This window comes from Eschscholzia californica, unplaced genomic scaffold (assembly GCF_041429995.1).
Source record: "Eschscholzia californica isolate CP2 unplaced genomic scaffold, dmEscCali1.0.p SCAF_2, whole genome shotgun sequence".
Classification (NCBI taxonomy): Eukaryota; Viridiplantae; Streptophyta; class Magnoliopsida; order Ranunculales; family Papaveraceae; genus Eschscholzia; species Eschscholzia californica.
This window is the reverse complement of record NW_028238309.1, coordinates 22,195,735-22,219,049: the sequence shown is the minus strand read 5'-3', so window position 1 is coordinate 22,219,049 and position 23,315 is coordinate 22,195,735. Positions and strand designations below refer to the sequence as shown.

The window sequence follows — 23,315 nt, the reverse complement described above, 5'->3', positions numbered from 1 at the left end:
AAAGTCGATGAAAGACTATCAAAGGGCAAATTTGGAAACTAAAATATGATCAAGAGAAAGTGTGACAAAAAGTAGTTTAGAGAGTCATTTTATTGAGTTGGTCATCTTTCAGAGTTGCATTTTAGTGAGTTGGTCATCTTCAAGGGGCTAAAATAGAATTAACCCATATAAATATAAGGGTTTTTTGGATTTACCCCCTCGTCACTCATTGGTAATTGAGTTTACCCCCCTCAATAATGAGTAATTGAGCTTACCCCCTTAGACTTACTATTAGTGACAAAAACACAAAGTCTATGTTTGGCATACGTGAAATAATTGCCACTACCAAGAACAATTATTCTTCAATATGATTCATATTAGGGATTCTACCTCATTTTATTGTTTGATTTGGTCAGGAATATGATTAGAAAAGATTGATATTGTTTATATATTATTTACTTTCTGATTTTATTATCACATACTAAACATATCCTTAGTAGTTTTGACAAAAAATCTAAATTCAAGGGGGTAAGCTCAATTACCAATTACTGAAGGGGGTAAACTCAATTATCAATTAATTTTGAGGGGGTAAACTCAAAAAACCCTAAATATAATTACTTCGACAAAGAAAAGGTGAGGGAAGGTGTTAGAGTTAGAGAGAGAGAGAGAGATTGAAAGTGTTTTAATTTGTTGTCGTTGCCGAGGAAGTGTGTAGTTGCTAGAGAAGATAAAAAGGGAAAAGCTCAATTTTACAAACTCACACAAGTGAACTTTAGAGAGAGAAAGGAAGTAGTGTGTTCTTGAGAGAGAAGAGATGGTGGGCTCAGGAGCAAGAGATAGGAGAAAAGAAGCGGTTGGGATGATTGCCCTTCATGAGTCCCTTACAAATGTCTGCCTCAACTCAGACTGGACTTACTCCGTCTTCTGGACAATACGACCTCGCCCGTACGTCAAACTCTAAAACCCACTCTATTTTCTCTCTCTAAAACTTTGTCACTTTCTATCTAATCTTCACTACTAGAACTCATTCTCTTCCATTTCTTGATTTCATATTCCTCTTTTATTACTTCATAATCATTATGGGTTTCATTTTTCTCTTGATTCTAGACGAAGTAGAGGTGGTTATGGTTGTAAAATCGGCGATGACAATGGTAGCTTGTAAGTCTCTCTCTCTCTCTACATTTACCATTACAAAAACAGAGGAACTAAAAAATTGAAGACATGGGTTTTGTTCTCAATATGATTTTCTAAGTGGGTTTTGAATCTTTTGTAGGATGTTGATGTGGGAAGATGGATTTTGCCGTGGAAGAGTTGCAGAATGTTTGGAAGAAATTGATGGGGAAGATCCAGTCAGAAAGTCTTTCAGTAAAATGTCTATTCAACTATATAATTATGGAGAAGGGTGGGTACTTGGTAGGTCTTAATTTTATTTTCAAATTGTTAATATTAAAAAGAAACCTAAATCTTATCTTTGATTTTAATTTTAATTTTATTGATTGATTCTAATTTTTTTTTTAAATAGGTTAATGGGGAAAGTTGCTTCTGATAAATGTCATAAATGGGTTTTTAAAGAACCTACTGAATCTGAACCTAATATCTCCAATTATTGGCAAAGTTCTTTTGATGCTGTATGAAACTACTAAATTTACTCAAAATGAATCATGATTTATGATGTTCTTGTTTTTATATGAGTTGGTTTTTATGGTTTTGTAGATTCCTTCTGAGTGGACTGATCAGTTTAACTCTGGTATTCAGGTAAGATTAGAATCATTTAGCTCCTAAAATGGTGGGTTTAAGTTCTTTACAGATTTATGTTTGATTCTTTGTCATTTAAGTTTTATTTCTAATATGTTCATCGATTTCTTGAACAGACCATTGCTGTCATTCAAGCTGGCCATGGTCTTTTGCAACTTGGTTCGTGCAAGATCGTAAGTTACTTTCTATATACTACTATACTAGGTTTCAAGCGTACCCTACGGGCTAGGTAGATCCCTTCGCTTGACGATATTATGATGACATAACATCGTCAGAATATATGGCATTTACTCATCACATGCATTTGAGCATGTCTAAGTGGTGCTTATAAGTTAGGGGCGTATATGTATAGCTCTTTTAATTGCTACACCATCGAAAATTATACAAGGATCTACAATTTCACATCTTTTATGTGAATCGTGTGCACATCTATGTGTATGAAAAAATCTACATATACGTATCCTTGAGACATGCTTGACCACAATGACCAACGGGTGTGTAGTTGTGCCCCATATTCTAGCCCGATATATATATTGAAAGTCTTAATTTTGATCAGATACCTGAAGATTTGCATTTTGCCTTAATTTGATTTCTTCGTTCGAGTTTTGAATTTAATTAGAACACGATTTCAACCTTTATCAGATACCTGAAGATTTGCATTTTGTCCTGAGAATGAGACATAGTTTTGAATCACTTGGATATCAATCTGGATTTTATGTATCTCAACTCTTCTCATCAACTTGGAATTCTTCATCAGTACCTATTCAGCAACATAGTTCTCTGATTCGTCCTTCTCCTCCAATTTTCGGTTGGAGTCAAAGGGCAACACTTCCATCTGCTACTTCTGTTACGGCCTCTCCGAACTTTCAAAACTCCACAGGACAATTAGGGTTACCAGAAAACAAAGATGCAACCCATATGTTTCTTCGTCCAAATTCTTCGAATGCTCAAATGGAAGATATGTTAGTCGATCCTGAATCCGATATAAAATGGCCTAATGGTTTATCCATTTTTAATGCTCTAAGTGGACGTTCAGACAATGGTAAACTTCTATTAGGACAAGACGGAGCTGGAAACAAATTAAACCACCACCATCCACTTCTTGGATCTAAGCATTCGAATTCAAGTATCAATCTTTCTAGTAACATCGATGAATCTAAGACTATTTCAGAAGCTTTGAATTCTCTTAACCATCATAGCAATAATGGGGGTTGTGAAAATGTTAGTGATTATTTGAGCTTAGAGAGACATACTAACAATGTTAAAAAAACAGAGAAGAAATTCAATAGGAGCTTTACTTTACCTGCAAGAATGGTGTCTCCATCTTCCTCTACTTTGCTCGATCACCATCCTGTTGACTATGGGAACACTGAAGCTAGTATTTACTCTGATCTAATGGAGACATTCTTAGAATGAAATTAAAATCTTGTATGAAACTATAGGTAATGTGTTTGATGTTGTATGTAATCGAATTTCTTCCCTTTTATCTACTTGTTTGTATTCGATGTCAGCTTTTAAGTTTGTGCCATCTTACTTTATCTTCATTTTTTGTTGTGTTTTGATATGACTCAAATTCTTTATTTTTCATGCTGTTTCTTGTTTGTTGATTGAAATAATTAATGAACATAAATGATAAAACCTATAGTCAAGTACTCAAGTTCAAGCTTTAGTATTCTGATCAGTTTTTAAATATGCCACATATTTTTGCATGCTTCTTCATGGTTTTGATTTCTCAATACAACAAAGAACATTTACATGAAAATTTCAGCACTGGTTCTTGAGAATTGAACCCATAGCTTATATTATTTTTTTATTTATTTTCTGTTTAAGGTCGACGTTTTGGGAAACAAAGAAATTTTCCAGGATACAAATTTTTAGGTGAAAAAAAAAATTGTAACCTTTTGTTTATCCAAATACCACACACCTTTAATGTTTTTGCAGCTTCTTCTTCTATATTATGCCACCACTTCCGACCCATTTTTTCCTTTTTCTCTCGAATCGCGCTCTCAAATCTCTCTCCTCATGTATCTCAACTGAAACCCTGGAGTCCAATATCAAAAGAACTGGAGAGACTTGATGTTGAGTCATACATATCCGAGAAAAAGAAAAAAAGAATAGAAGAATAAAAGAAGAAAACTCGTTAATCTGTTTGTAGATATGATTCATGATGTATTGTATGTTATATTAATGATGTATAAATGTCATGTAAATGACTTATAAAAAAAATTAGAGATACTAGATTTCGAATAATACAGTCTCTAGAAAAAATGACTTATTACCGTATTTGTAGATAAATATGGGTGAGGTTGCTTGTAGTAAAAGTTTTCTCCAAAAAGAAGAGACTATAACCCAAAGGGAAGTTTTATAAGGCCTCCCCAATTTTGTTAAAAGGCCTCCCCATGAAGCATTTTACTTGCTAAATTATCATTGAGGGGAGGCCTTTTAACAAAAATGAGAGGGCCCTATAAAATCTCCCTAACCCAAATCTTAATGTTATCCCTAGGTTCACTAGAGGTTGTTTTTAAATCTTATGCTCTAAATGATTTTAACTTTGAAAAAGAATTTCCCCCACACAAGATAAAACAAATCTGAATAAAACCCATCTCAATCTTCCCAAATAAATATTTGTGTAGTTTAATCATCTTTAACAAGATCTGTGAGGTTCCCAATGTTAAGTATAAGAATAATAAATTTCATCAAAAAAAAAAAAAGTATAAAAATAATAAGAATTTTTCAAACATTTGACTAAATTTTATTCTTCACATACTAAACTTGAATCTGAAAAGCTTTGAACATACTTTGTGGAGTATTGTTTAGGGTATAAACAATTATTTATCTCTAAATTTATTAGAAACCTTCAGTGATACTCAACTTGATAAACTTATAATAACTAAGATCTCTTAATTAATTATATAATTAACAAATGGGTTTTCAGAATGGGCCAATGGGGAGATCACAACTTGGAGAATGATTCTTTTTTCAAAGTTTTTTGTTTACCCCACTCGCCTCCTAATTTTAACTGTTCACCTAATTGTCAGTTAAAGGTAAATACATTAATTTCCTTTTGTCGCCGTGTCTGAAAATCCGGGGGCCCAGTGCGAAATTTGATTCTGAATTTTTCATACAATAAATTACAAAAGTATTTTGAGAAAAAATAGTCATAGCAAAAAAGAATTATTTTGTAACATCAATTTTATGAATGATCTAATTTAAGAATCCACTATCACTTGTGAACAAAAATATTTTTTATTCTATTCTAAATTATAAACTTATAACTACATGTAACGTAATGATATTCTAAACTTTCATAATATGTTTGGATTTCAACGCGTAATCATATCAAATATTCAGTTTGCAACTTATCGAACATGACCAGGGGCGAACGAAGGTTGTTAGCAAGCATATCTGACTTAAAATAATAGAGAGAAAATAATATCTTAGTACACGTATAGTCCAAAATCTAAAAGTAATTTTTCGGACATAGTATCTTTTGTATAATGATTTTATCAAAAGCTCTTTGCTTTCTATTTTTTGAAGTCACTTTAGAAAATCAAAAAAATGCATTTAAAATAATAAAATAGTTAAAAGAAAAAGGTGCAACGGAGCAAAACAAATGGTCGATTTAACAATAGTACTCTTCTTAACCAAGAAAGGAAGGAAAAAGAAATGTCACGTTTGGTGACATGGGGAGTCGAACCCGCGTCCCTTGCGCGGAAACTAACCAGGATCACCAGCATGGCTGGCATTTATTTCCTTTTTGGCTGGGTATCTATTTTTATATATTAGTAATTCATGCCTTTTAAACAAATGGGCCCTTTGGTGGTGGGGGGCCCTGTGCGGGCGCCCTGCCCGCACCCCCCACCACACGGCCCTGCCTTTTGACATCTAATGATGAAGGAAATTGGCTTTCCCGTTTTCGTGTATATGTTGGAAAACCACTCTCTATGATGTTAAATACATTAATTACTTTTTTGTCAAAAATTAGTTGACCAATTAATATTCAAATTTTTTTCTTTTTTGTGATTTTTTATTTTATTTTTCAATTTGTTTCTCCCAACTCCACAATTTTTCTCTACTCCGATAATGGTCGCCGACAAAGACCATGGCCAACAACCTTTAATTTTCTTTTCCGAATATTTTCTCCTTTGTCCATCATTTGAACGCCATTACTTCTCTTTCTTCCTTCCTCTCCCTCTCCCTTCTCCCGCCCTCTTTCTTTTCCCTCCTCTTCTTCACATCTGGTGATAGGAAGAAGATGTATCGTGGGATTCTAAACTGTTGAAATCGGAGCAGCCTCACATAAGCCAACCTCGTCGTCTTTCTTAATCAGTTTAACGGGTGTGATAATTTCAACAACGTCCTTGTTAATCTTGGTAAGGATATTAAGGACGTGGAAGAACGAAGTCTGAGATGGAGCCAATCCAATGTTACCCTGGGGGGAAAACAACATGAATGGGAGCAACAAGCCCCACAAGAGCAGGAGCTTTAACGTTGCACGTAACAATTTTATTCACTTCCTTTGAGTCTGCCACTCAAGCCCAAACCTGAGGTGGAAGGTACCATCGTCCTATGGGCCTAAGTCCTGTCATGGATCAAATACAACGTGTCTGCCTTAGGATTTAAGAGAATACTAGAGGTCCATGTAAGTGGGGCTAGAGATGGGAAAAAGGCCCGCGGGCCCGAATTCGCCCACCACGGGTACCCGTGATCGGCTCTTATTATCGGGACCCGATGCCTGCTGATGGCCATTACCTACGTCGTACTGCTTGGAAAATATGGGCGGGCTCGGGTGGTAGCCTTGCGCCGACTACCCGCCCGCGCCCGTACCGTAATGCAGCCCGATTGAGCCCAGCTAAGGGACCTACTGGAATTTGCTAACTTATCTCCGTGTGTGTAGGCTATTTAATTATTCTCAAGTTCTTAGTTATTTCATTAATTTTAGATGTGGGACAACGTTAAAAAGAAGCTAGTTGGCTAGATAGGCTCCATGGGGAAGCTATATCGTGATTCTAATTCTTCTCATTTATATCAATTTTTCATGTGGGACTAAGTCAAAAGATGGGTTATTTCCAAATAACCCCCAACTTTGTGACCAGCTTCCTGCCTAGCCCCATACTTTAGCAAAAATACCCATATGGCCCCCTTTCGCCGTTAACGTTACAAGTTCGTGAAATCCAATTTTCTTTTACCGCAAATGCCCTTCCGTGTTGTGAGGCGTGCTGACAACCACGCTCATGTCAAATCCCCATTAAATGTTTCCAAGATTTTCTTTTTGTCATTTCCAACACCAGATCTAACCCTCTCACCTCTATTTATTTCTTCATCTTTTCCAACAACAAATTTAAATCTCTCTCCTCTATTTACTTCTGTTATCCATCTTCCTCTCCATTAACGACTGGTTCATGAGAAGATCAAAAAACAAAGACATGGCTGGTGGCAATGAACATCGAAATACGGTTACGGTAAGATATCTCTCTCTAGGTTATTCTCTTCTTCATTTTCCCCCAATTTCCCCCCTTTAAACTTCTATGGTTTTCGTTTCTCTCTCTAGATATGTCAAATTTGTGATTAAAAAATTACGGGTTAGATTGTCCATGGATCTACAATCCCTGCAAAGCTACATAATGTATAGGCATTCGATGTGTTTCTGCTGCGAGGAACAGGGAAGGTAAAGTTCGAAAATACCTAGCTTGCCAGTTTATTACATGCCCTAGCTTCCAGTGGCTTGATGAGGCGAAGGAGGAAGTAAAAATTGGATCAAGTATCTCAAAATCTTCATCAGTTTTAAGAAATGGCTCAAGTGCTTCAAATGTGCCTAAACACTGCTTCAACTGTGCTCAGCTTGATCAATAGGCTAAGGAATGCCCATGGTCCGATACCCCTTGTCCGAGACCACATTGCATAGGTAGGAGGGGGATCCGAACTTCCTTAACGGCTAAAAATTACGAGACAAAATTCTTTTCTTGTGGTACTTGCAACAAATTCGATAGGGTCTCGGAATGGATTGAAAAGGTTGAAGCACCCAAAGGAAAGTGTAAGATGGTATCTAGTGAAGATCCTTATGATGAGTTCTGTAAGGATTTTATGAAGAAGAATGTTATGTAACCTATAATCTTTGTAACAAATTTCAATATGAATGACATTTTATTTTGTCTATCTTTGTTCTAATTGGAGTCGACAGATGAGTAAGTGTGTCACATAGGAAGGAGGTGATATGGGAAAAGGGGGGTCATATGGGAAAAGTGGGTCATATGCTAAAAGGGGTAAAAAAGTTACAATGTTCTAAACAACAATCTTAAACATATCAATTTACCAAGTTCAAACGACATCCATAAACACATCCAAAATACCAAGTTCTAAGTGGAGCATTCATAAACATCCAAAATACCAAGTTCAAACTAAACAGTAAGCCTCAGTAAAAACACTATGTCCCAAAATACCAAGTTCAAAGTAAGTAATCAACATCAAAAGACTTTTAAAAAACTATCATAGGCCGCCTGGGTCTCATCTCATACTGAAGTAGGTTGTGCGTCGCCCTCCTCGACCCCTTCGCTCGGTGAAGAGGGGCGGTGTGTCGGACCTCCCAGGAATTACTAACCTTGGCCTAGTGAAAGGCCGCGATTGAGTTTGCTGACCGACTATACCACTTTGGTGACTGGTTACACCACTTTGATGTTGACTTTGCTCCTGACTTTGCTGCTCACTGTGCTGACTTCCTTGTTGAGTCTGCTCATTGTGCTGACTTCCTTGTTGAGTCTGCTCACTTTGCTGATTTCCTTGCTGACTCTAAGTTCGACCTCCTGAATTGCCCCCTCTCCTTTTCCTTCCAGCTCCTCTTTGACCCCATCCAGCAGCTCTCCTGCCTCTTCCTTGCTGACTCTGAGTTCGAACTCCTGAAGATGATGGCCATACATTTGGTGCAGTAGCATGGGCATTCGGTGGTGGGGTTCCTCTAAAACTCTTCTTGTTGTGGCCTATGTTACCACAAGTTGTGCAGATGTACCGGCCATCTTCATCCCGATCTCTCATTCTCTCTTTCCTTGGTCGGCCTGGTGGTCTTGCAAGTACTGGAGGTCTTACAACATATTGGGGCTACAACCAAGTCAAACACGAAAAGTGCATAAGGCATATGTTGTGAAAGGGGGTTAAATAGGAAAGGGGGCTAAATAGGAAAAAGGGCCAAAAAGAAAAAGCTTACCTCTCTCCACACTGATTCATCGGGAATTGGGACAACTCGATGGTCATACATTTTGGAGAAGGCTTCAACAGTGAAGAAAGGACTGCAATACCTATATATGAACAGAAGATAACGTAGTATAAGTTCAAACTTTGTTCAAAATTTCAACATAAAAAAAGGGGGCCAATAGGGAAAATAAACCTTACTTGGTCAGATCTTCTCGCCTAGGCACTATAACAGCCAGTGCATGCACACATGGCAAAGCAGAGACCTGTCATGCACAACAAGTGCAAGTCTTCAAGTTCAGATCTACTTGCCACTTAAGTCCATTATGAATAGAAACATTCCAAAGAGTTGGGTCAGATGGTGATACAATGTAGTGCCTAATGCTCTCCTTCCTTTTTGTCAACTCTTTATCCACTTTTGATACTAAGCCATCCTGTTTCCATCCCTTAGCCTTCATCTTACGGTTATAAATAGATGACATGACCATCATCCAGTCCATTTCAATCATCTTGCACAAAGGTTTGTCTCTGAACTTCAATATTTGACCGTTGAAGTTCTCGGAGAAATTGTTGGTGATATGTTCCACTTAGCAGCTACATCAAAATGAGATCTTGCCCGTGTACTCGGGTCTTCTCTCATAAGCCACTGTTTTTCCACAAAGCTTGTACTCTCCAATACAGACATCCACCTATCAAACTCACTCCTAGTATATGATTTGCCTGCATTCAAAGCCAACTCTTCAAGGTGCAGAGGGTGGACCCTCTTGAAATTTTTGTACTATTTCTGAAACAATACCTTTGCCTACAAGGACCAAATACAAGTCTGAAATAAGGGTAGGAAGTTGAGGGTGCCTCTGTAGATGACCTCCAACAGTCTCAAGGAACCTAGTCCAGGTTTCCTTACACTCATTTCGACAGATGTATATGACTATTGGAAAAAGCCCATTACAAGCATCAAGAGACATGATAGACAAGCATATACCAACATATTTATCATTCAAAAACCAACCATCAAGACCTAATACTGGTCTACACCCACTCAAAAACCCATCAATACTTGATTTGAAAGAGACACACATACCTGTGAATTTTCCACTGTTGTCATCCCTTGAAATAGTTGCAATGCTACCTAGGTTAAATAGAAGTATCTGTTTTGCCATTTGTAGTGCGAGATGATAGTCATTTCATTATTGTAGGGATTTACACCCTTCTACTAGTGTTTATAGCGGAAATATGACATCTAATGTCTACACTAGTATTCCCAGGATCACATGCAAAACTAGTAATTAATCTAATGGAGATAGTAGATTACCTTAATCGCTTTTCCCTCGAACTAGTTGAATTGATTGAAGAAGACCAAGAGCTTCAAGTGTAGCTCCTCTACTTGGGACACGAGCAATCAATTTGATCTCCCACCTTGTTGTATAGCTAGCACACCAATGGTGGTTGGATAGAAGAACACCTTCTTCTTTGACTAGATTGATAGTTAATGGGAATTAGCTCACTTTCTCCTCTCTACTTGATGTGGTAGAGTAAGAAAGCTTAGAGAGAAATTCCAAACCTTATTCTCTGCCCTAAGAGTGTTTATATAGAACCCTAATAAGAATCCACCTCCTTTTAGGTTTCCTAAAACACCCTTTAGAATAAGATTTGGGGAAATAGTCGAAAATAGCAACTATTGGTATTTTCTCAATTCCCTAAGGAGGAGGTGCCCAAACACCACGAAAATTGGCAGATATAATGTTTATTATATCAGAAACTAACCCTCCAAAATTCAGCCCAATCCGAGTCCTAGAAGTACCCGAACCGGTCTAGGCCCAAAAACCCTGTTTTTGGCCTTTTTGTACTATCTTTGCCTAATTCCCTTTTAGGCCTATGAGATATGTTTATGGGACACTCCCATGATTATATCTCACTCCCACTAGTCATATCCTAGATCAATTTGTCACTCTTATGTGTAACCCGTTGTAGGATCCGATCGAAGTTAGCCGCGAATTACTTCGTAATTCGACGATCGTAGTTGGTCTCTAGCTACAACTCTACGATCCCTAAATCAATCGGACTTGATGATCTTCCACATCAATTGTCCTATCCGACAAATTGTTCGCATTGTCACCTTGGTCGAAGGACATCTCCTTCAACTCCTTCAGACTCCCACTTGGACTTAGAACAAGTGCAATGCCTCGATTCCCGTGTCAATTTAGTATCCCATCTGATACGTCACGTCATTCAGACTTTCTTGATATCCGAGTACAACTGTAAAAGACAAACTATTAACTTTAATCCGTTTGAGCGCGGCCACGCATTTTCAGTTGCTACTCATCAAGTGGCCTTGAGACACTTTGTACCTAATGTGATTAGGGTGACACAATCCATTCTTGCGCTCCCACTTAACTTCATGTCTATCCTGTCCTTCCCAGTATCCGTCTTTATAACCTCCTTTTACGGCGCGGCGTTTAACGGAACCAAAGTCGGGCATTCCTTACATAAGATGAGTGGAGCACTCATGTTTTGAGGAATCTCTCCAATTGTCTTTATGAGAAGTATTGACGTTCATCACGAGTGATGTACTTCTCATTTGAGGGTTATCCAATGTATAAACCTTTTACACACCCACGTAGTCGAATAGAATATACTATTCATATAGCCCATGAAACTGCGCCATCCCATCGACTCCCGTGCTAGTCTTCGTGAGTCATTGTTGTCCATGCAATGACCTGGACCAGGGATTTTTGATAATAATTATTCCAAGTTTACTTAATAGGGTTTCATTCATCAGATCACGTATCTGACAAACCTATTCGGAACGTTTTATTATCGATGGACTGTCGTTTAAACACTAAACCAAGTTTAGACGACTGGTGAAATAATTCTTATTATTTCTGATAACGAGAGTTGTAAATCTGAGCCTCTTCCGTAAAACTCCTTTTACCCACTCAGTTTTACTTGTCGAGGTTTAAAATTATACCTCATGCCTTAGACTGTGTATGAATCTCATACTATGTCTAAGGTGACAGTTTAGTTTGACCACCGTGGTAGTCGGTTTTAAACTTTGTTTATTATCAATTAATTTGAAGATTACTATCTTCAACCTTGATAATATCTAGTAATCTTTACTAGAGTTAAGGCCTTTAATTATTTGTGTAGTATTTGCAACAGTTCCCGGCTTAAAACACTTTTAGCCTACTTTCCTTCCATGTCTGGAAGTTTGCTACGATGACATGTTCAACTTTGTACTACTTCATCCTTTAGCCTTCTAGGATGTACTAAGTAGTGTTTCGGTTTTCCAATCCGAATTCGGATGTTTAAATGCTAATCATGTCCAACATGATTGACTTTATGTTTTCGAACATAAATGTCTCTCTCATGCGTGCTAGCTCATCGGTGTCTTTTAGACTCCGAGTTTTGCAACGCCCTCTGTCATGAGTTTTTGGGTCGAAATTCTTTTAGACTTTCCGAGTCTTAGATTTTCTGTTTCGGATTTCAAGCATCTCAGCGTACTGAGTCTCTCTAATCCTATCATCCTTTTGATCTATGCTTATAGATCTTCAGATGCCCAAAATGGCATTTTATCCTTTTGTGTGTGGTCCTTTATTGAGTCAGTTCGTTACTGTTATACAACACCTTATGTCGTACTCAATCTTTTGTATGTACTCTGCATACGGACCCGGAAGGTTTGTTTACTCCCACTTACCTTCTTGAAACTCGTGATTCAAGATTTTCTTCATTCTCCAGGAATCAAATTTCTCTGATTGCCTTTTGAATCGAAGATTCTAACTCTTGCGTGCTTTTAATCCATCGATAGATTTCTGAAGCATGCTTGTGGACATAACTTGATTGGAAGAATCTTTATTCTTCTTGTCTCGTTTCGGGAAACACGAATGTTTCCATCCTTCTCAGTTTCTATTTTGGAAAACCAATTTAGGTCTTTTGTTGACTTAAATTATCAAGCTTCATGTCTTGACGAGATATGGATTCCACGATGATTTTGGCTTCTAGCCAAAATCTAGAGTCAGTTTCCGTTTCTGCGCAGGTCTTTTATCTCTTCAGAAAAAACCTTTATTTTCTGTGTCTTTGAGATTTGACCTTTTAGGGCTTTTGAACAACAATTTGGAATTTTCTCAACTACTTTGAGATATTCCTTTAGAGACACTTTCACTTGTTTTGAGAGTTCTCCGGCGAATGACATTCGCTTTTGTGCGGTGGGTTTATTAGATCATGTCTTTAACCTTTCCTTTTCCGAGGAGCCGCAGTTTGTTGCTCTTGGTCGAATTTAATCGACTTGTACAAGTTTCATGATTGTTCTTCATGACCCTCCATGATTTTTCTCATGATCGAATTAAATCGACTTGTACTTTTCTCCCACTTATTCTTTTAATAATTAGTGTTTTCTCCCAGACTACTAGGTGTGCTAATTATTAGAAGAATACTATCATGAGCAACAAACACTTTGTTCTCTTGATTAGTTATGGAAGAAGCCCAAATTTCTTTTAAAAGAAATTGCGTCAGATATTAGCTAGTTTTGTAATGCTTTTACAAGCTTAGCTGTTAGACGGAATTTTGGTAGTTTTGTGAGAAGCTATGTCTAGACTAAATGGATTTTGGAGGATAGAGTTTGATTCGTGTTCTTCATCTTAATCCTTTTGGACACTCCAAATATGGATAGGTTAGAAGTACGTTTGAAGATCAATCTCTGTTTTTGACTCAAGGCTTTCTTTCTTGTCAGTTTGATTCATGTTTTGGTTATAGTGGACTTGTTGTCCTCATCCCTTTCGATTGGGATGAACCTATCTTATAGGTTTTTGACCAAGTTTAGAATCTTTTGGTATAGTTTGTTAAACTTAGCACTTATTAACATCTCAATTTAGAAATAAAATTCTTTATTGATTCTCCATAATACTTAGTACAGAGATGATGTTAAAAAACTAGAAAAACGATTAATCTAGAATAGTGACTAAAGTAGACTTCGATCCCTTTCAGCATCCTTAGCAGTCGAGGCTTCTGCTCCCTCTTGGATCTTGTCTTCCTTAGCCAAATACTCAGTTCCCAGCTGCGCCTGTACATTCACAATGAAAGGGCAATTTTAGGTATTACATACCATAATTTGGGAATTTTACAGTATTTGATAAGTTAACTGTTTATACCTGAATTGGAAGCTACTGTTCCATTCTTTTTGTCCTCCAAGAACTTAGGGCAGTTTCTTTTCCAGTGGCCTATGCTACTGCAGTAGAAACATCTTGACGTAGATTGAATACCTTTGTTTTGAGGTTTAGCAATACGTTTGCCTTTTCCTTTTAACGCGGGTTTCTTCTTCTGCCTCTTGTTCTCTTGAGCCACAAGAATCTTATTCTTTGGCTCCAAGTCCATTGTTAGTCGTTCTGCTGCCTGAAGCATTGCATCAAGTTCCTTTAAAGGCTTGTTCCATCCATTCATCGCATATTCCATCTTAAATAGATTGAACCCTTCATGAAGTAAATAGAGGATCATGTCATTAGCAGCCGATTGGCTAACAGGAGAACCCAGCTCTTCTAGTTTAGCAAAGAGTTCTATCATTTGCCGAACATGAGGACCTACTTGTTTTCCTTTTTCGAGGCACAGACGCAATAATTTACTGGTTGCATCAAACCTCTCCACTCTCGTTTTGTTTCGGATTGAATCCTCAGTTTTCGGAGTGATGGAGGGGACTTCCATGTTCAGAGGTTTCTCGTTAAGAGTAGCCTCCATGGCTGATAACAACCGAGAAGTCATTGATTCTGGTTCTGCCCTCTTTTGATCATCCTCTTGATGCTCTGTTTCCTTAGCAGTCAAAAAATCCAATTTTGAAAATGGATAGTCTGAGACATTTAGCTTGTTTTTAAACTCTCCATCCAATATTTGAAGTATCTCCCGATTCCTTCCTTCATGGATGTTTTCGTTTAACACCTTCCTTAGGTACGTTCCAAGGTCGAACATGTTTCCTTGTGTCATCTTTAAAACTACATAAAGTAATGGCAAAGTTTTAAAACTCGTTATCGTTTTTGAAAAACATTAGTTTTCCCACATTATTCAATAAAAATCGTCCCCGATTGAATAAGTAATTCCAAGACCCCAGTTCTTCGAAGTAAAGCGGACGAAGGCCCTACCCTTTGACTCCGTCGTTCCGGGTGAGTGAACTACTTCACTGATCATACCTTATGACTCTTGGTTGATAGATTTCATTAATGAATGACTAATCTATCCTTTTGCCTCGAGTATCCAAGACTCTCTTGCTGATCTCGTTGAGTAGAACCATTTAGACGTGTAGGCCTCTTCTATAGGCCTACCCGCATTGTCCCAAGGTAGAGGAGGTACTCTGCGAAGGCCGACCCACCTTCCTCGAACAAGGGTGCAACGAGTGTCTTAATCTGGATAGGCGATTACTCAAGATTACTTTTGGGGACTTTTACGCTAGTCTGGCGTTTGTTATAGTGAACTATTTAGCCTAACTAACATCCACGACATAAAGCGTAAATAAGTAAGTAAATGCGCGCGAGAAAGTAAATCAAGCAGACATGGATCCTAGTATGGCCCCTAACCTAGAAGATCTAATCTCCCTTGGTTTTCTTCTTGTTTCGCCTTTTGGTTCGTCTTGGATCGCCATCTTTGAACCTCCATTGATTTCTCCCACTCGCCTTTGGATTTCATCCTCGAGTTTCTTCAATGGACTCATAGACCCTAAACTCTAATTACAAGACTCTAACGATTCGCAGATCGTATAAACTTGAAATTAAAATTAATTACAAAGCATGCACCCATCCGTGCTTAAAACAAGAACAAGGAAATAAATCTATGGCCATACTAGTTTCCCGCATTCACATCACATGCAATCATATAATATATCAAGGCTAAGAATTATATATGCATGATTATCTTGGGAGATACTTTTGTTGACATCACATGTCACATTGCGGACCTTAAGTCTAAATTCGAAGAATTCAACTAATGGTGCTTTCCGGTTTTATGTTTTATGATTAAAATCATCTTTTAGAAAAACTCCGTTTTGGGCTCGAGAAAGCCCGGGTCAATTTCGGAAAAAATATTGGTTCGATTCTTAATGATTTCATAAATCAATTTAAAGTGAAATCCGTTTTGGGCTCTTGGATGGCCCGGATTGATTTTGGAATTATTTGGTTGGAATCGGAAAAATTTTTTGGCAAAAACTCCCACTCGAATGATGGTCCCTTTTCGTGGTCCGAAAAGCCTCGAAAAAGCCCGGGACAAGTCCTAGACAAGTCCCGGCCCAAGCCCAAAAAGGGCTCGGACAAGGTCCGGACATAGCACGGCCCATAGGGCCGGCATGTCCTGGCCGAGGCCTATCAAGGCCTGGTCTCGTCCTGGCCGGAGCCAGGACGCTAGTCCATGTACCAGACGCGTTCTAGACGTGTCTGGTACTGGACCGGACCAGCACTAGGTGTCTCGGACTAGTCCGAGACACCCAGAACCTCCCAGACGCGTCTCCAAGACGCGTCTGGTCGAGTGCTCTGGACGCGTCCTAGACGCGTCCAGGAAGCTCCTTCGCAGCTGCTGGTCGCGTCTTCAAGACGTGTCCTTAGTAGCTGCTCTGGACGCGTCTTCAAGACGCGTCCAGAAGCTTCTGTCGCAGCTGCTGGTCGCGTCTTCAAGACGCGTCTCAGCAGCTGCTCTGGACGCGTCCAGAGGACACATCCAGGAGCTTCTGGTCCGGCCAGGAAGCTTCCTGGCCGGACACTAGGGTTTTTCAAAACCCTAGTTTCCAAAAAGAAAAAATATATATTTTTTTTTCTTATTCAACTTTAAGTTGCTATTTTCCAATTTTAAAACTTTTCTTAAATTTTTGAAATTCCTTTTAGAACACTTCTAAAATTTTTCAAAACTTTTAGAAACTTTTTAAATTTTTCCAAATTTGTTTTGAGAGTTTCCCAAACTCAAAACTACTCTTTTTAGAACACTTCTAAAATTCCAAATCTTTGTTTTTCAAAAGTTTCCAAAATTTAAAAAACAACTCTTAATCAAACCAATTTTGGATCAAAATCTAGGTTTTTGAAATTTTTCAAAGAACAATTTTGAAATCAATTTGAAAAATCTTTGAATCCAATTCATAATTAATCAAATTTTATGTTTAAAACCTTTTTAAATATAACTATCAACATAATCAAGCATGGATTAGTTTGAAATTCAATGAAATTGAGTCTTTTAAAACACTTTTAATCATCAATTTGATTCTCAATTTGAAAATTTATTGAATCCCATCAAATTATGAGTTTAAAATACTTTTAAAAACATCTTTTTAAAATACTTTTATAAACTCAATTTTCAAACTATTAAGCATATGAATTAGTTCGATTCTTAGCAAAAACTAGTTAATGGCAAGAGGCTCTGACGCCACTGTAGGGATTTACACCCTTCTACTAGTGTTTATAGCGGAAATATGACATCTAATGTCTACACTAGTATTCCCAGGATCACATGCAAAACTAGTAATTAATCTAATGGAGATAGTAGATTACCTTAATCGCTTTTCCCTCGAACTAGTTGAATTGATTGAAGAAGACCAAGAGCTTCAATTGTAGCTCCTCTACTTGGGACACGAGCAATAAATTTGATCTCCCACCTTGTTGTATAGCTAGCACACCAATGGTGGTTGGATAGAAGAACACCTTCTTTGACTAGATTGATAGTTAATGGGAATTAGCTCACTTTCTCCTCTCTACTTGATGTGGTAGAGTAAGAAAGCTTAGAGAGAAATTCCACACCTTATTCTCTGACCTAAGAGTGTTTATATAGAACCCTAATAAGAATCCACCTCCTTTTAGGTTTCCTAAAACACCCTTTAGAATAAGATTTAGGGAAATAGTCGAAAATAGCAACTATTGGTATTTTCTCAATTCCCTAAGGAGGAGGTGCCCAAACACCACGAAAATTGGCAGATATAATGTTTATTATATCAGCAACTAACCCTCCAAAATTAAGCCCAATCCGAGTCCTAGAAGTACCCGAACCGGTCTAGGCCCAAAAACCCTGTTTTTGGCCTTTTTGTACTATCTTTGCCTAATTCCCTTTTAGGCCTATGAGATATGTTTATGGGACACTACCATGATTATATCTCACTCCCACTAGTCATATCCTAGATCAATTTGTCACTCTTATGTGTAACCCGTTGTAGGATCCGATCGAAGTTAGCCGCGAATTACTTCGTAATTCGACGATCGTAGTTGGTCTCTAGCTACAACTCTACGATCCCTAAATCAATCGGACTTGATGATCTTCCACATCAATTGTCCTATCCGACAAATTGTTCGCATTGTCACCTTGGTCGAAGGACATCTCCTTCAACTCCTTCAATTATAGCATCAACCGTCATGTATTGGTTTGGTATAAATTGCTCTAACAGACCATGTGCTATCCACTGAGAATTGGCCATTGGATTTTTATCTTCAGCATCTGCGGCACAAGTATGCACAAAATTACATTTCTTCCCAACCCTATAACTGTCGCCATCACTCATAAGACCAATGTAAACACTCCACTCACAACTCGGTTCCTTACACCTGTACTTCAACCTCTTCTTCTCATTCTTCACTTGTTTGAATGTGAAATGATGAGAGATGGCATATGACCTGATGAATGATCTTGCCTCATGAATGGTTGGCCATATCATGCCTGCCACCAGTTGTTGCTCCTCAACTTCTCTTTCGACCCCTGCCTCCTCTGCCATGTACATATTCGGAGTCTCTTCAACAAAATCTGAATACTCATCGAATCTTGAGTCGTATTTATCATCTCCATCTTCATCCTTCGATGAATCCATACTCTGATAACCTTCTTCAGGATCAACATTCTCATCTAAGTTATTTTCCTCCTCTTCTTCAGTAGGATGATCTTTACCTTCTCCTTCAGTTCTTTCTACTATGACCTCTTCTCCCCCCACCATCTGTCTTAGTATCGATCTTCATGTATCGACATCAGTAAACATAAACTGATCACAATCAAAGTTAGCCCAGTTAGTGTCATTTCCTGTTTGGCCCCTACATCTTCTATCATTTGGCTTCTTCCGGTTTCTCCCCTAACCTCTTCCTGGCTTTGATCAATTCCTATTTGACCCCCTAAATCTTCCTCTACTTGGTTTGATTCTCTTCGTACCCCAATCTCTTTCTCAATGGGATCAATTCCTGTTTGACCCCCTAAATCCTCCTCCACTTGGTTTTAATTTGTTCGAACCCCAATCTCTTTCTCAATTGGATCAATTTCTGTTTGACCACCTAAATCTTGATCCATTTGATCAATTCCCGTTTGAACCCCCCCCCCCCCAAAATCTTCATCCATTTGATCAACTTCAGTATCACCACCTATGTCTTCCTCCATTCGATCAATTTCTGTGTCTTCCCCAAAATCTATATCTGGTTGATCAATTTCGATTTGCTGATCACCAAAATCTCGTTCATTCTGGTTAATATCTGGTTGTCTAACTTCTGAATCGGATGAATCTTTTGATGTCGATGATGAATCTATTGATGTCGATGATGAATCTGTTGATGTCGACGATGTATCACCTCCTATTCGCCCCCTGAAGATTGTGGACCACTATTTTCAATTGAACATTTTTTTGTTCCACTACTTCTGAAAATTCTTCCAAACCCACACCAATACCAACTCTTTCATCACATGAAGCAACCACACTATCATCACCAACTCCATGGCCGGTACCGGAGCAGCTACCAACATCACCTCTTTTCTGTTCAATCTCGTCATCAGAATCAATAATAATCAGATTAGGTCTTCGTTTTACAGCTCCTCTGGTCAACATTACCCTTTTGCTCTTCCTTTGTTCTTCCAGTAACCTTAACCCTTTTGCAGAAATTCTTTCCCTTAACCCAAAGCCATCCTTCGACTTGAACCTCTTCTTTGTAGGGAGTTATGTCATTCAACATGCCATTCAAGGTACATAACTGGTGGTCGTGAGGGAACTTCTGGATGTTTAACCTTAAGGAAAAAATGGAGATATCCACCTCCCCTTTTGAAAGTTCTAGCCTCCAGAAAGCAAAGGTTCAATGTTTCATCGTTTAAAACCATACCAATAAAGGACTTGCTTTGAATAATTGCCTACAAATTGAGCACAATCGTTCCCTCTCGCAACTTAAACCCTTTGCATGCGGCGTAAAGGAACTTCAAGAGCGTCCACTCCTTCGTCAGAGGGACATCGATGTCTTGGAACATGACTACATCTCCACCGATGTACTGTGTGTAATGAATATGATTCAGATCGATGTCATCAGGAAAATAACCACCATAGTGAACCTGAACATCGATCAGATCTTCTATAGGATAACGACGATGATATTTGTCGTCCATGGAAGAATTTAGGGGAAACTCGGATCAAAAGAAGAAGAATAAAGTTTGGTGAATGAAGAAGATTTTTAGAGAGAGAAGAGTTGGAGAGAGCTAATGAACCAGAAGAAGAAGAAAGTTAACTCTTGTAGTTTTAAACTAGGTGGGAAGGGGAAGGCGAGGGTTAGTTGTCGTTTCAAGAAACGGCGGGCCTGGGGAATATAATCTTGATAACGTTTGAACATTTAATAGGGGTTTGACATGAGCGTGGTTGGCAGGAACGCCTCACAACACGAAAGGGCATTTGCGGTAGAAGAAAAGTGCATTTCACGGACTTGTAACGTCAACGGCGAAAAGGGGTCATATGGGTATTTTTGCTAAAGTAGGGGACTAGGCAGGAACCTGGTCACAAAGTTGGAGGCTATTTGGGAAATAACCCTTACAAGATTCAAAACTCACTGTAGTAAAGAATAATACAGTCCACATTGGAAAATGTTTGGATAATAAGAAACTTGAGCTTCTATAAGTTTCTCAAACACTCCTCTATCTTGTAAACATTAGCCTTTCGGTTTTCTAAAATGAAATGGATAAAAAGAAGTTTGACAATATATCTTACAAGAAAAATCCTCGCTCCCGTCTCTTTATATAATGTTGACCATCCTTCCGCTTTCGTTATTGTTCTTAATCGATTTGGTTTCGAAGGTACCAACAAAATTGTGTTTCATGTAGAAAACTACACAATATAGTTTAAATGTGATTGACCTTGAGTTTAATATGAAATACTTAGAAACTAGCACTAGATTCCAGAGAAAAGACAACCTGATGAAGGGTACATAATGTCGACCATCCTTCCACTTTCACATACCCTTAACTTCCTATCTTCCCATCGTAGGTAGGATATATAATGGTAAAAGTTTTTGCTAATTTCAATAAATTTTAGATGTGGGATTAAGTTAAAAAAAATGCAAGTATGCTAGTTAGGCTTCACATGAAAGCTATACAATTCTCAAAATTTATTCTCCTTTATGTCAATAATCCATAGGGACTTTGTTAAAAGATGTAAAATTCAAAGTGGAGAAGACAAATATAAAACCACATCAGTAAATGCTTGGATAGAAAGAAGTGTGAGCTTCTATAAGGTTTTTTTGAATGTTCAGCGTGTGCCTCAAACTCTTAACCTCTAAGGTGGAAGATTATACCTCTCACCACTCCAACCAAGGGTTGTTGGCAGCTTTTATAAGTTTTTCAAACATTCTTCCTCTTGTATACAATATAGTCTTGGGCTTTTCACATGAAAATGAAATGGACTATAATTTATTTCTTAAGGGCGCTTACGATTGTGATCTATTGCCTTGAGGGCACCATCCGGTAACCCGATTAATTCCCGCCCAAAATTTCATGTGCCCTCTTGTTGAAGTAGGCACGAACGGACAATGGTAGATTAATAAGGTTGAACTACCCGCCCAAATATTTTGATAGTCAGCGTGTTCAGCTGCTTGTACCCGCCCAACCCGAGTCTTGTTTTGCGCATCGGTTGTCTGCCCGTCCCGATTCCCACCCCTAAGTGGGGCCGATACCACAATCCCGAAATATGGGGGGTAGAATCATGCCTTATGCTTACCTACTTAATCCTGAAATCCTATCAAAGATCCCAATCGGTTAAATACTTAAGTATTTATTAAACTTGGTTTTCAAGAGTCCTGCAAGAAGAAAACTTCTTCAAAAGAACCTACAAGCTCATAAACACAATCTATCAAATATCCTTGAATAACAAAACTTCCAAATATCAAACATACAGGATAAATTCCAAAGAGGAATCTTAATATCTCACAACTACGAAAAAGTAGTTTCAATCCAACAAGATAGATCTCAGCCGCCTCACCAACGCCGCCTATCTACAGTCGGTTAAAGTAACCTATAAATGTAATCAAAACGCCTTGAAGAAGGCACGAGCGAATAAACTCCCTGAACCAAAGGAGTAAGTCACAACTCCATCAACTCGGGTTCACTCAATACTTGATATCTTTATTGGAAGGGCAATCTGACAGTCTTGAGCGTTAGAGAGGTTTTAGAGTTCCTTGCAGGTTTTGCCCTCCAAGTCGTGGATTAAAACGAGATTCAATGTAGAAGTCTCAACCCCTTGACTGATTCCAGATAGATAAATTTTAACATCAAGGAATTAGCTAGTGAGGTCGAACGCCTCAAGGTAGAGAAGTTGAAAGATATGGAAATTATGAAAGCTTTACAAGCAAGTCTCTCAAAAGCTCAGGAGGAGGCAACTTCCTTGAAAGGGGCTAGAGAGGTCGAAAAACGAAAATAAGCATTGAAAACTCTATCACGAAAGTTGTTCTCGACCCCTGCAAGCGCACTCGCATCATGTCCTGACTTCAATAATAGTCCCGAAGCTATGGACCTATTGCTCAGTTGAAGCGAGCCTTGAAGGAGAAAGTGTTCCCCCTGACCGAAAACAATGAGGTAGGAGTCATAAACGTCTCGCAACATATCAGGGGATTAGGATGACCTCCTAATAAGTAATTTGAACATACATCAGTTGGTAAAGCTCATTCGGAGGACTGGAGAATAAAATACGTCGAGAAGGATGGAAATAGTCCCGACTCTGCTAAACTCCGAGATAGTCGAGGCACATAGCCCCAAATTGTTTTAAGTGTCCTCACGTAGAAAGCTACGGTGGCTCGGTAGACCTGGGCATGTTTCTCTGAGATTACATCTCGCTCATGAGCTTGAGTACAACGGGTTAGTCGATATGGTGCTTGGTCTTGCCGAAGGGACCGACAAGATCATGGTACTACGCTATGGGGCTGACACTATCCATTCATTCGATGAGCTCACCTCGACCTTTTGCACTGATTTTCAGGCCAATCGAATAATGGGTAAAATAGGGGAGGATCTATTCAACATCATTCAAGGAAATGGAGATTTTTTACAAAGCTACTGGCAGAGGTTTGAAAATGAGATGGTACAAATACCTCACCAGAACCCTGAAGTCATATATATAGCCTTAAAAAGGGATTTCAACAAGACACCGTAGCCAGAGAAATAGCTAAAGACGACCCTCC

General features: G+C 38.4%; 2 protein-coding genes across 2 annotated transcripts; one reads left to right on the top strand and one right to left on the bottom strand.

The window, feature by feature from the left end:
• Positions 1-614: 614 nt before the first annotated feature.
• Positions 615-3,244, top strand: LOC147556923 (Serine/threonine-protein kinase WNK (With No Lysine)-like protein). Its single transcript, XM_086657919.1, has 7 exons — positions 615-924; positions 1,087-1,137; positions 1,253-1,381; positions 1,502-1,607; positions 1,693-1,734; positions 1,851-1,907; positions 2,377-3,244. Exons 1-7 carry the CDS (start codon positions 794-796, stop codon positions 3,148-3,150), a joined length of 1,290 nt encoding a protein of 429 aa, XP_086514045.1. The 5' UTR covers positions 615-793; the 3' UTR covers positions 3,151-3,244.
• A 4,906-nt stretch (positions 3,245-8,150) lies between these two features.
• LOC147556922 (uncharacterized) lies at positions 8,151-19,004 on the bottom strand. The gene is made up of 4 exons (XM_086663427.1): positions 18,236-19,004; positions 9,118-10,163; positions 8,933-9,023; positions 8,151-8,826 (listed from the first exon to the last, which is right to left on the bottom strand). Exons 1-2 carry the CDS (start codon positions 18,842-18,844, stop codon positions 10,137-10,139), a joined length of 636 nt encoding a protein of 211 aa, XP_086519553.1. The 5' UTR covers positions 18,845-19,004; the 3' UTR covers positions 8,151-8,826; positions 8,933-9,023; positions 9,118-10,136.
• Between the last annotated feature and the right edge of the window lie 4,311 nt (positions 19,005-23,315).